This window comes from Beta vulgaris, chromosome 9, assembly GCF_026745355.1.
Source record: "Beta vulgaris subsp. vulgaris cultivar EL10 chromosome 9, EL10.2, whole genome shotgun sequence".
Classification (NCBI taxonomy): domain Eukaryota; kingdom Viridiplantae; phylum Streptophyta; class Magnoliopsida; order Caryophyllales; family Amaranthaceae; genus Beta; species Beta vulgaris.
Genome location: NC_079210.1, coordinates 18,331,800 through 18,344,914, shown reverse-complemented (window position 1 = coordinate 18,344,914; position 13,115 = coordinate 18,331,800). Strand labels below are relative to the sequence as shown.

General features: G+C 36.5%; 1 protein-coding gene across 1 annotated transcript; it reads right to left on the bottom strand.

Moving 5' to 3' along the window:
• Nucleotides 1–4,448: 4,448 nt before the first annotated feature.
• On the bottom strand, nt 4,449–6,448 carry LOC125493732 (uncharacterized). Its single transcript, XM_057392188.1, has 6 exons — nt 6,156–6,448; nt 5,761–6,106; nt 5,349–5,627; nt 4,925–5,253; nt 4,652–4,834; nt 4,449–4,563 (listed from the first exon to the last, which is right to left on the bottom strand). Exons 1-6 carry the CDS (start codon nt 6,446–6,448, stop codon nt 4,449–4,451), a joined length of 1,545 nt encoding a protein of 514 aa, XP_057248171.1.
• Nucleotides 6,449–13,115: the final 6,667 nt, after the last annotated feature.

Here is a 13,115-nt window from a genome sequence, read left to right as displayed (position 1 = left end):
TTGATCATGGTGATACTTGCTAGATTTTCACTCATTTTCTTACCAAATTTCTAATACATCTGCTTTCACCTTGTTTGCCATGTTTTTAATATAGGTGGGACTACCTAAGGCGGCTACGAGTTGTAGAGTTGGCAAAGAAAGCAATGAAAATATAGCACACATTGAGAACTGGTGTTATCAGACCATGCTCCATGTCTGCTCGCGCAAAGGAGTACATTGCACAATATAATCTTGTATAGGGAACTTAAAATGCAAATAACTTTCAAATAACAAATCGGATGAAGTAAATTCCAGTTGTAGGTGAATGCTCATCTCGATATCTTTCCGAGGAATTATTATAAGATTGATTTGGATAATAAAAAAGAAAAAGTTATGCTTATTCTAAGTTGAAATTTCTGACCAGATCAGAAAAAATGGTGCACCCCCGCACCTGTTATTATGGTGCGCCCAGACCCATTAATTCAGTCAGAAAATTTTGTAAGGCTCGTGCCTATTAAAAACAATAGATAGTTATAATTTTCTACTTATTCTTTATTCTATGTTTTCAGAGACTATTATTAGAGTTTACATTAGAGAGAAAAACACCTTAGTTTCGTTTAAGATTTGGAGATTCTAGATAAAAGTTTGTGATTTCTACACATTGAAGGTACTTTTATTCAATTAGTTCAAAGTTTTCAGTTTTTATTCTCTTTTCATTGTTATTATTTGTTAATCAATATTATTATATCTCATATATTGTAGTATCTTAATTGCTTATTTTTATTAGAATTATTATCCCTTAATCATGTTTAGCCCTAGATTAGTTACATAATTCATGTTTTTATGCTTATAATACATGATTTATGAGTAGTTTCCTATCTAAAGATGATTCTGCATTTAGCTTGGTGTTTTGAGGCCTTCGGATAGATATTGATCACATTTGTGCTTTGGTATTTCGATTTCAAATGTTCTTACTCGACTTTTAAACTCTTTTATTATCCTCATGAACAACTTAATTTCTAGGCCAAGATATTGGGTAGAAATTAAGGGGATCCTTTTATTAGGGGTTTTCCAAATTTACTGAATCTCTTAATTAATTGACTAAAGACCATTCGAGAGAGAATTTAGTTGATTGATTAAGCGGTTATTCTTGAGGACCATCGAGAGAGGACTCGAGTATTTTAGAAGAAAACTTAACCTTGCATAATTGTTGCCTTTGAATCACAATTGCATTAATAATCGTTGTCCACTTTGATCCATACTAGTAACCTTAACTCTAGTATCTTCCTTATTCATATTTTCATCTCCTATTATTTTCTAGATATTTGATAGTCGCTAGTCATAGTTGTAACAAAAATCATTCAAAAATCCCCCAAAAATCCCTCAATTAGGTAATTTAGATTAATTTGATAGATTTTGATTAATCTCATTTTCCATGTGGATCAACCCTTGACTTACCTTTACTACGTTCTTAATAATTGCTTGTTAGGTTTTACTAATATTGTTTGAAAAGAGATTTTTGGTGCCTTAATGACACACTAAAAACCACTAATAAAAATATCGTCGTTGTCGGGAAGTTGTGATATTATTTAGAGTTTTCTTAAGATTGAAATTGCTTAATTGATTCTTTTTTTTCTTAATTTTTTTTTGCTTAGTAATGGTATGAGACTATTAGTGTACTTGTAATATACTTCGTAGTAATCAGTATACAACTATTCTTTAGGGTAATTTTTTTTTCTTATTTCGGAGTTTACTACTGGTTTAGATTTTCAAAGAATGATATGGTTGTCACTGATGTGTAGGATCTTGTACTTTTGTGATATCTTAATACTTATGACTAGTTTCTGCTACTCTGTTTGTCAAGATGGGATGAACCTCTTTGCCTTCTTGGTTTTCAGTATCTAGTTTGATTACATTGTCTAGCTCAACATGGAATCGAGCAACTGTTGTAAAACACTATTTAGGCTCCTTGATTTCATTTACCTTTTTCCTTTCTCAACGAGCACTGTCCATTGTTTTTTATATTCGTTTGTTCATTATTGCATTGTTCTTGCTCATTCAATTTGATTGTAATTAGGAGGAATTTTTTATAAGAATAGAATTGATTTTTTTTATTTGTTGTTACTTTATGTGGTAAGTGTTGTTTATATGAGTCTATGATTTTGTATATACTTTTTTTAATTTGTATTTTTATCTTCTTTTAAGAGAATTCCAAAAAATGACAAACTTCTTTTTTCTTCAATATGAGGATGAACCATTTTGGAATTATTATCAAAGTTTGAGAACATTCTTATAACTAAGTATAGAGTTGAGATTTGGGAGATGGGTGAGGTGATGTATAAGGGTTTGGATATGCATACAAGAGAAATGGTGGAGTTTATGTTTAATGGTGAATTTCAATCCCAATACTTTGATGCAGCATAGAGTTTCTTCGGGTGGCTATCAAGAGACATTTATAAGTGGGACCATGGAATTACTACTTTCTTTAATTTAAAAGATATCTCTAGCTGTAAACTACTTATTTATTCTAAAATATGTCCTTGTTAAAAAGGTGTGATTCTATGATGGAAAACTTTGTCGAATCTAACAAAAGTTCAATCGAAATGTTGGGTCGAATTATCAATTATCAAAATCACTCTTACATGATTATAAAAAATGAGGATGATGATTTTTGGGATATTGATTAACATCACGGAGTAGATGAATCATTTGTTGAGAAAGCTTACACTATATAGTCTAGTGATGTTGAAAAGGTAGTTGATGAGACTTTTGTTTCTACATCTCCTCTTCATATTCCCTTTTCAAGGAAAAGTGATTCGGTTCCTTCTTTCCCCATCTTGTTCCCTCTCCTCAAAGTTTCACCAATGGAAGAGCCTTTGACCTCCTTAAACCTTCACAAGACACAAATGGAAGTCATTGAGGATAGGATTGAGCTTAAAATTGAAGGACCGTTAAAAGGATAACTCATTGTTTTCTTCTTTTTATTTAAATTTTGATGTTTGTTCTTCATACTTTCCAGGATTCTCTTGGAAATTTCATTATTTTCGGCACTCATTACTTGGTAAGCATATAGACGCGTTGAAATTTATGCATGCTCTTTGTTTATATCACACCTATTTGATCCATTGTGAAATGTGTGCTACACTAGTAGAAAAAACCCTACTTGCTGCGGTTAAAAAGTGCCCTATTGCTGCGGAATAGGGCGCGCAGCAATTAAGGGCGCAACAATAGGTATTAATAATATTGCTGCGGTTTAAAACCGCAGCAATATTACGTAATATTGTTGCGGTTTTAATGACCAAACCGCAGCAATATAAGGAATTGTGGTGAAATAAGGTGGCCCAAAAAGGTAATATTGTTGCGGTTCCTGGCCCAGAACCGCAACAATATTACTTTTTTTATTATAAAAAAGTAATATTGCTGCGGTTTCTGGCCCAGAACCGCAGCAATATTATTTTTTTATAATAAAAAAAGTAATATTGCTGCGGTTCTGGGCCAGAAACCGCAGCAATATCACCTTTTTTTTTATATATTAGTGAAGACGAAGCTATATATGCAACCTTGATGAAGCTATGCAACAATATGCTAATAAATTTTCTGCATAAATTTCGGCAGAGCTCCGTTTGTAAATTGGATAAACCCATAATAGGGACTTAATTAACCTGTACAACAACCAATAACATCTCCGAATCCACCATCCAAGCAAATCAAAAATCCATCAAACAACCACCATGATCTCCAACATACATCATCCAATATTCAAGCCAAAAACCAACATCATATTCAACCCAACCAACATAAATACAATTCCATAATAATCCAACAAAAATATTTATATATCATGATAATCCATCACTACAAAGTTGGTTGTACAAGTTGCAATAATGTATATGTTCGTCTAAAGTTAGAACAAAAAAAGAATATTAACATAAACTAACTAACCTATGCAATGCACTAATCAACAAAGTATCTTGCCCACTTATTCTTCACCTCATTGATTTGATCCTCCGTATAAGGATCTTTGGTAAAGGTTTGAGCAACCTGAAAATAATTTACCAAAGTTAGCATCAAATAGTTAAAATATATTAAATATGAAATGAATAATTATATAAACTTACTTTGTCCATATCCAACAAACCAAAATATGAAGCGAGTACGTCAAAAATGTACCGCATCACAAAATAATCGCACTCCGTGCCTCCTTGTTGTTGCGGGCACTTTATCAAAAGTTATAAGAAAATGAGAAAAATTACCGCATAATGAGAATAAAGTAAGTTTTAAACTGAATCAAGCAATTCGATCAATACATACCTCAACATATTTCCACAAAAGCTTCTCTCGACGAACTTTGTGGCCGCTCATCCGAAACCTCCTAAAAGCACTAGATAACACAACATTGTTTGATTTAGTCCTTAATTGTGGAATGTTACCATCTCAATTCATATAAAGTATATCAAACATATATCAACTTACACTATCATAGGCAATTTAAGCTTTAACTTCCGCTGTTTGTCATAGCTGGCAGAATCGAAGATATAAACTATCCCAGGCAAGGGACATATGACAAGTAGCATCCAATGTTGGCTATTGAAAGATTAAACAACAATAATTACTTGAAAAATCACATATCATGCAACAATAAATATTTGTAGATACTAAGAAAGAATATTACTCTTGAAAGATTGGCGCGAACATGATACTAGCATTTACATCGACGCATCCAACCATAGCATGCAGAATGTACTTTGTTACCTCCTCCGATGATGAATGCGACTCCATAACGGTGCTTTGCGGACACATCCAACAAACACGTCCAATAGAATCCCCAAATCCAGCCAAGTCCGACTGCGTAGCCCTAAAAATTGGCAAAAGTAAACTATATGTGAAAAATACAACTACCATATAATTAAATGTTAAAAAAAAACATAACTTTGATTATTGTTACCTTATGTACACTTGGATAATAGAAATATTAATCATTTCTCCTCTCAAAAACTGACCAATATCCTCCTTGGTCAGAAAAGCGGTGCCATCATCTGTCAAATAATGGAACAAGGATCTCGGCAAGGTAACACCAACAGCATCATCGTCTGCGACGGCAAGGGCAAGCGTATCTGCTAACTCCCTGCAGTCCTCAGTAAGGGAGTCCAAGAACGATCGATCGTCGATAACTGGACTAAACTGAGAAGCCGAACCGGCTGATGAATGCAACTGGCTAGAAGATCTAACAGCCTCTTCCGAAATCCCTTTTTGTTTTTTAGGTGTCGGTGTAACCTAATAATTATTTTTCAAAACGGGCATAAGATTATGAAATTTTTAAATTGAAAGCTATTATATTTACAAAAATGGAGGCCTATATGAACAATTACCTCATCACTTAACATTTGTGCTAAATTTTTTGGCCATTGCACCCAAGTACCCAAAGCAGTAGCTGTAGTGTCGATCTCATATGCAGGGACGGGAACAGGTAGTGGCAAATGACCATATTTCTCTATAATTCGATGAATTTTCACTTTCAGGTGATCATTCATCATTCTAGACCCATGAACTGTAGTGGTCTCATCAAAAGCATAAGAATATGCATCTGCCACTAGACAAGTCTCTCCACTAGTTGGATCTACCAAATACAATCGACATGGAACCTCGTCCTAACAGCAACACGTAATATTGATATTATTGAATAAAACACACATGTAAATATGATAATTATTTGTATAGGGCGCCATGTATATAAGATAATATTTTGTATAAAGCACATGTATATATAATAATTATATGTACCTTCAGCTGAGGAGAATGAGTGTCTGATTCAGATAATGGAGTACGTAGATGAGTGGGCTGTGAAGCAGCTACCTCAGGAGATGGCCCAAGGAGATGGTCGAGGAGGTGGCCCAAGAGGTGGCCCAGGAGATGGCCCAGGAGATGGTCGAGGAGGTGGCCCAAGAGGTGGCCCAGGAGATGGCCCAGGAGATGGCCCAGGACATGGCCCAAGATATGGCCCAGGAGATGGCTCAAGAGGTGGCCCAGGAGATGGCCCAAGAGGTGGCTCAGGGTATGGCCCAAGAGATGGCCCATAATATGGCCCAGGAAATGGTGAAGCAGATGTTGGAATAGGAGGCTGAGTCGGCTGTGTAGGAGGAGATGGCATAACAAATGGTGAAGGGAAAAAATGATACAGCCCAGGTGGCTGAGTAGGTGGTTGTACATGAGAAGAAGATGGCCCACCAGATGGTGAAGAATATGGCCCGGTAGATGGATGTGAAGGTGAAATCATCACATTCTGCATATATGTGGCAATGTCCTCCCTCCACCTTTCACTCATTTTCTGTATGAGTGCCTCCTCTTGTTCCTTCATCGATCTCCTATAGTGCGTACGAGGTACGTGTTCAAAAGCCTTGGTATAGCCAACATTAACACCCCCAAAACCGTAACAGCGACCCGGATGATCTGGCTTCTCTCCAAGAGCCATAAAAGGGTGTCTCTGTTACGAACCGGAATGAACTCACCCTTGGCTTGCTTCTCCTTGTACTCCAACTGCCCAAAAAGCAAGTTAACAGTAATAATGTAGTTAATAAATGAAAAAATATTCATGTCAAACTAAAAGTTAATTATAATGATATACATACGTATTTGTCAGCTGCTTTCTTTGTTTCCTCATCTGGAATGAATCTCTGTTTAGTAACAGGATCTTTCTTATGCATCGCGCACCACCAATCATCACCCTGGTTAAAACTGGAGGACACCGAGGAGGATGGTGTACTAGAAGACGATCCAGAATCAAAACTAGGTGGACCGAATTTCTCATGCCTCCACAACTCTCTAGCATCTCCATAACTCCTCTAACCTAAGTGGTGATGATGTGTGTTCTTCTTTGCGCTCTCAAGCGCCTTTTCTCGCTTTTTCTGCAAAATAAAAAAACACATTAAGTTAGTATAATATTATTTAAATCAATAAAACCAAGTTAATAATAAGAATACAAACTTACTATAGGATGATCTGACATCATCTTTTCTTTGAAAGTGGCCCAATCCTCCTTCTTGATGTGCTTGTATACGTCAGGCGGACTATCACCTAACTTCTCTTTCTTTGATCTAACTCTCGTCATTGTTATCCAGCCAGATACCAATTTGCTCTTAAAATCCCTCCATCTAACGTTCAGAGCAGACAAGTAGAGCTTCTTGTATCGAACCTCGTCGGGAAGGTGAAACATGTTCTGTTTTTCAAAATAGGCTAAAATGACTAATTTTGGTTCCAACTAGTCTATATGTTGTATTTTCAATCAAATCTACCTATAAATACATCAAACTAAGTATATATGATATGTTAGAGGTGTTTACAACTTAAACAAGCATGAAACAAGTCATTTTCATTCATTTGGGAAGAAAAAGGCCTGAAATGGCCTAAAAGGGCTAATTTTGGTTCCAAGTAGTCTATATGTTGTATTTGCAATCAAATCTACCTATAAATACATCAGACTAAGTATATATGATATGTTAGAGTTGTTTATAACTTAAACTAGCATGAAACAAGTCATTTTCATTCATTTGGGAAGAAAAAGGCCCGAAATGGCCTAAAATGGCTAATTTTGGTTCCAACTAGTCTATATATTGTATTTGCAATCAAATCTACCTATAAATACATCAAACTAAGTATATATGATATGTTAGAGGTGTTTACAACTTAAACATAGCATGAAACAAGTCATTTTCATTCATTTGGGAAGAAAAAGGCCCGAAATGGCCTAAAAGGCTAATTTTGGTTCCAACTAGTCTATATGTTGTATTTGCAATCAAATCTACCTATAAATACTCAACTAAGTATATATGATATGTTAGAGTTGTTTATAACTTAAACTAGCATGAAACAAGTCATTTTCATTCATTTGGGAAGAAAAAGGCCCGAAATGGCCTAAAATGGCTAATTTTGGTTCCAACTAGTCTATATGTTGTATTTGCAATCAAATCTACCTATAAATACATCAAATAAGTATATATGATATGTTAGAGTTGTTTATAACTTAAACTAGCATGAAACAAGTCATTTTCATTCATTTGGAAAAAAAAGGCCCGAAATGGCCTAAAAGGGCTAATTTTGGTTCCAACTAGTCTATATGTTGTATTTGCAATCAAATCTACCTATAAATACATCAAACTAAGTATATATGATATGTTAGAGGTGTTTAAAACTTAAACTAGCATGAAACAAGTCATTTTCATTCATTTGGGAAGAAAAGGCCCGAAATGGCCTAAAAGGCTAATTTTGGTTCCAACTAGTCTATATGTTGTATTTGAATCAAATCTACCTATAAATACATTAAACTAAGTATATATAATAGTTTGAGTTGTTTACCATAGTGTCTGTCCACATCACATCCAACAAGGTAGGAGAAATGTGTCTCCATGACCAGTTGATGTTCAGCTTCCGTATAGAAAGACCGATCCAAACACCATACTTGGCTCGCCATGGACCTAGTAAAGAAACAATTAAAAATCCAAATATGAAATTGTAATAAGCTAAGTATGATAAAATACATCTATTTACCTGTTGGTCTTCCCAAATCATCGAACTCTAAGACCATATCTCCTGTGTTGTGGAGATTCTCGTGGGACCTCGTTTACTCTTTCGTGTTGCCTTTGGATTCCCACTTACTTCTTCCCGCTCCCTGTGCACCATAATATGTAGTGGTCTGACCTGAACCTAAGAATCAAAATAAGAAAATTAAATTAGAGAACGAACAAGTAAATTACATAATGAATGTTTAAAAAATTGAAATAAACGCGAACCTGACGGGGGTGGCTGCCCATCACCTGTCACCTCAATGCCAAGTAAGGCATTCCTATCAGCCTCTAGCTCAAATCTCTCCATCCACGCATCTAACGCATCTGCCTCACGATCACTGGCCTCCCTGGTCAGGCTCCTTTTCTGGGTGAAAAGGGGCATCAGAATCCGATGAATGCTCGCTCGAATCGTCACTAGCCATATCTGTAGCATATAGATAGAAACAAGATATAGTGTTAACGAAATTTAAAACAATATACATCATCACATCATTGTAACAAAATTCAAAACAAGCCAAATTACTCATATAAACATTTTTTACCTTTAATTTTGGTCAATAGGTTGCTCAATGACTGTTATACCTTCTTGGTGATCCATTCGCATGTAACTATTTTCAGTATCAATCACATTCATCATATCGTCATTTGGGATTGAGAAAGGGGGGATGTCATCAAACTTATCATATTCTTCTTCGTCGTCAACATCACCCACTCCTAAAATTCGCCTTTTACCATTAACAACAATGCACACTGAGTGTCTACAGGATCAGATACATAGAACACTTGTTTTGCTTGCGATGCGAGGATAAAAGGTTCTTCAGTGTCACGCAGACGACTCATATTGACCAGAGTAAAACCGCACTCATCCTTTTGCAAACCACGTCTATTATCCGCCCACTTGCATCAGAAAATAGGCATAGTGAAGTCACAATAATCGAGCTCCCATATTTCTTGAATGATCCCATAATATGATTGTGTAGCATCAATCGGAGTTTTATCCTTTGCACTCGCATACTCCCTAGATGATGCAATCGTTGAAACCCCACAATTCTGGACCACCTTTGATTTCTTATCCTGACGTTCAGTGTAAAAGGTATAACCATTGATATCATATCCTTCATAGGAGTTAAAACTGTCACGTGGACCGTATGCCAACCACTTAATTGTATCAGGTACATGATGGTTATTTGCAGACAATTCACCGATTACTTTATTGTGAAACCAGTCAATGAACGACCTGTTATGCTCATTCATCAATGCCCTCTCCCCTTTTGACGGATTTTTGTGACGCAATTCACGCATATGTCTTTCTAAGTATGGATTAACTTCAGTAACATGGTGCAACACAAAAAGATGAGCTTTATGCAACTCATCCAATGAAGGTGCAATATGTCGCATTCCGACCCCACCTTTGCCTTCTAATCTACCCTCGTGTCTCGACTTTGGAAGACCTATCGTCACAGCCTTAGCAAAATAAGAAGAACAATATCCTCCAACCTCTTCGGCAATTGTTCCTTGAATAATACTCGCCTCTGGTCTTGCTGGATTCTTCACTTTCTTTTTCAAAGAACCCATATGTCTCTCAAAAGGGTATGCCCATCTTAAAAACACAGGACCACACAGCTTAATCTCCCTTACCAAATGAAGGACTAAGTGAACCATAATGTCAAAAAAAGAAGGTGGAAAATACATCTCAAATTGACAAAGTGTGATCACCACCTCTTTTGCAAAGCATCCAACCTATCAGGATCAAGTACCTTGTTGCATATGGTATGTTATAAAATGAACACAACCTCGTGATAGCAAGTCTGACATGTTTTGGAAGAATCCCGCGTATTGCAATCGGCAAAAACACTTGCATCATCACATGACAGTCATGAGATTTCAACCCAATTAATTTCAGATCAGTCATGGAAACAAGTCTTCTCATGTTAGATGAGTATCCAGTGGGAACCTTAATACCGTATAAACACTCACAGAACAATCGTTTCTCTTTCCTAGACAATGTATAGCAAGCTGGAGGCAAATACGTTGTTGTTCCCTTTCCTTTCTTAGCCTTTTCCTTAACCTTTGGCCATAAATTAGGCCGAATCTTCAATTTCTCCATATCTCTACGAACCTTAAGACCATCCTTAGTCTTTCCTGGCATATTCAACAGAGTACCGATAATTGCATCACAAACATTTTTTTCAATATGCATTACGTCGAGACAATGTCTAACTGGTAAATTATCCAATAAGGAAGTCTCCAGAATATAGACTCTTTTTTTCCAAACGACACCATCGTCTTCCGAAGGTTTAACCCCTTACCAAATATTGTTCCCATCCCCTTAACACGATTATAAACTTCTTTTCCAGTTAACGGTATAGGAGCTGGACCATTTTCAACAAACCCGTTAAATGGTGCTTTTTTCTTTCGATATGGATGAGAACTATGTAGGAATTGCCTATTAATGATATAGACATGTTTCCCACAATGTGGCAAATGTGTAGCCTCCATGCCATTCTCACAAATGGGACATGCCTTTTTCCCTTTGACCTTATACCCCGATAAATTCCCATAAGCAGGATAATCATTTATAGTACAGAATAGCATAGCACGAAGCCTGAAATCTTCGTTAGAATACGCATCAAACACCATAACACCTTCGTCCCACATCTTTTTGAGATCTTCGATGAGAGGTGCAAGATATATGTCTATATCATTTCCCGGCTGCTTAGGCCCAGAAATTAAAAGAGACAACATAATATACTTCCGCTTCATGCACAACCATGGAGGAAGATTATATATCACTAAAAGAACAGGCAAGTGCTATGTTGACTACTCAAAGTACCGTAAGGATTCATTCCGTCCGTACACAATGCAAGTCTCAAGTTCCTAGCTTCCTGACCAAAGTCTCTATATCTGGAATCGATAGCTTTCCATTGAGGAGAATCTGCTGGATGCCTAAGCATCCCATCTTTCTTTCTGCGATCAGCATGCCATCTTAGGTTTTGTGCATCTTCTTTAATAGAAAAGAGCCTCCTAAACCTTGGCACAACTGGAAGATACCACAACACTTTCGCAGAAGGCCCAGTATTGCCCGGTCCGGGCACAACCCCATCCGGCAATTTGTAGCGGGACTTACCACACCTCGGGCATTCATAAAGGTCCGCATACTCATTTCGATACAACATGCAATCATTCGGACATGCATCGATGCGCTCATATTCCAAACCCAAAGGACACATTAATTTTTTGGCATAATAGGTAGATTTTGGTAACAAATTACCCTCAGGAAACATATCATGTAAAGCTTCTAAGAGTTCTGTGAAGCCTACATCAGTCAAATTATGTTTCGCTTTTATGTTGAAAAGAGTTAAAATCCCACTCAATTGAGTGTATTTTGTACACCCTGGATAAAGGGGTTTCCCAGCAGCTTCAGACAAACTGTCAAACACTCGTGGCCGCTCATTAAAATGGTCACGAGCCCCTTCCAACATCTCACCTATTCGATCACCAAACTCTTCATCCTCAGTGTCACTATTATCTCCGTTGTCATTTTCATCACCTACTACATCATCGCCTTCAATCCTAACATGATCTTCTACACAACTTCATTCTCAACCCCGACATTCGACATATCAATTTCTAATGAATTACTAGTGCCAACATCAACATTAACCCTATCCTGAGTATATTTTCCCTGCTCACCATGCCATAACCAAATATAATACTCAGCCCTAAATCCACGACGGATAAGATGATCCCTTATGGTCCTAATATCAGAAATCATATTCACATTGTAGCAATCAACACATGGACAATAAATCTCAGCCTCGCAAGTAAGTTGTTGATGTTCTACAGCACGTTTACAAAACTCATTCACACCTTCTACGAACTCCAACGTATTCCGCTTTCCATACATCCAACTTCGATCCATTTCTAAAAACCCCAACACATACATATATACAAATTATTATCAATTTAAAATTCACATAACTCAACACATACATACAAATCACATACACTAATAATCAATGCATGCTTCCATTGGGTCCTTATCACTCCAACCTAACCCATCCTTAAACGTCCAATCCCACTAGTGAATGCATGTATCATCTTTGATTCTAAGTAAAATTCGGAGCTTTTCCTACAGTTCTCCAAGTACACGATAAAGATAATTGTTTATCTTATATGTACCCGGAGAACAAATTAGGGAAATGACTAACCGTATTTCACTTAGAATCAAAGAATCAACACACATTCACCACCTAAGTGAGATGTGACGTTTAAGAACAGTCCCAAAAGGGGACTATTCAAGACTTACTCCTAATGAGTAAGTCTTGAACGGGTATCTAGGCAATATGATGTACATAAAAACAATCGCATTCAAGCGATTCCAAATATTCACCAAACAATAATCGCATTCAAGCGATTTCAAGTTATCATCAAACAACAAATACCAAACCATTCCTTAGATTTCCCTTCCCCTCCCATTGGTAAGTCTATCAATATAAAGGCATTGCATTCATATCAATTTAAACAAAGAATTACAAAAACAAATCCCGTATAACATATTAGGGCATACAAAAACTA

Excerpts from the sequence above, each read along its gene's own strand:
- LOC125493732 (XM_057392188.1), bottom strand. The coding sequence starts at position 6,448 with ATGGCTCTTGGAGAGAAGCCAGATCATCCGGGTCGCTGTTACGGTTTT. Across the intron at positions 6,107-6,155 it reads CCTACTCAGCCACCTGGGCT|CCGACTCAGCCTCCTATTCC; the intron begins GTATCATTTTTT and ends CCTCCTACACAG. Across the intron at positions 4,564-4,651 it reads TTCGCGCCAATCTTTCAAGA|CCAACATTGGATGCTACTTG; the intron begins GTAATATTCTTT and ends ATCTTTCAATAG.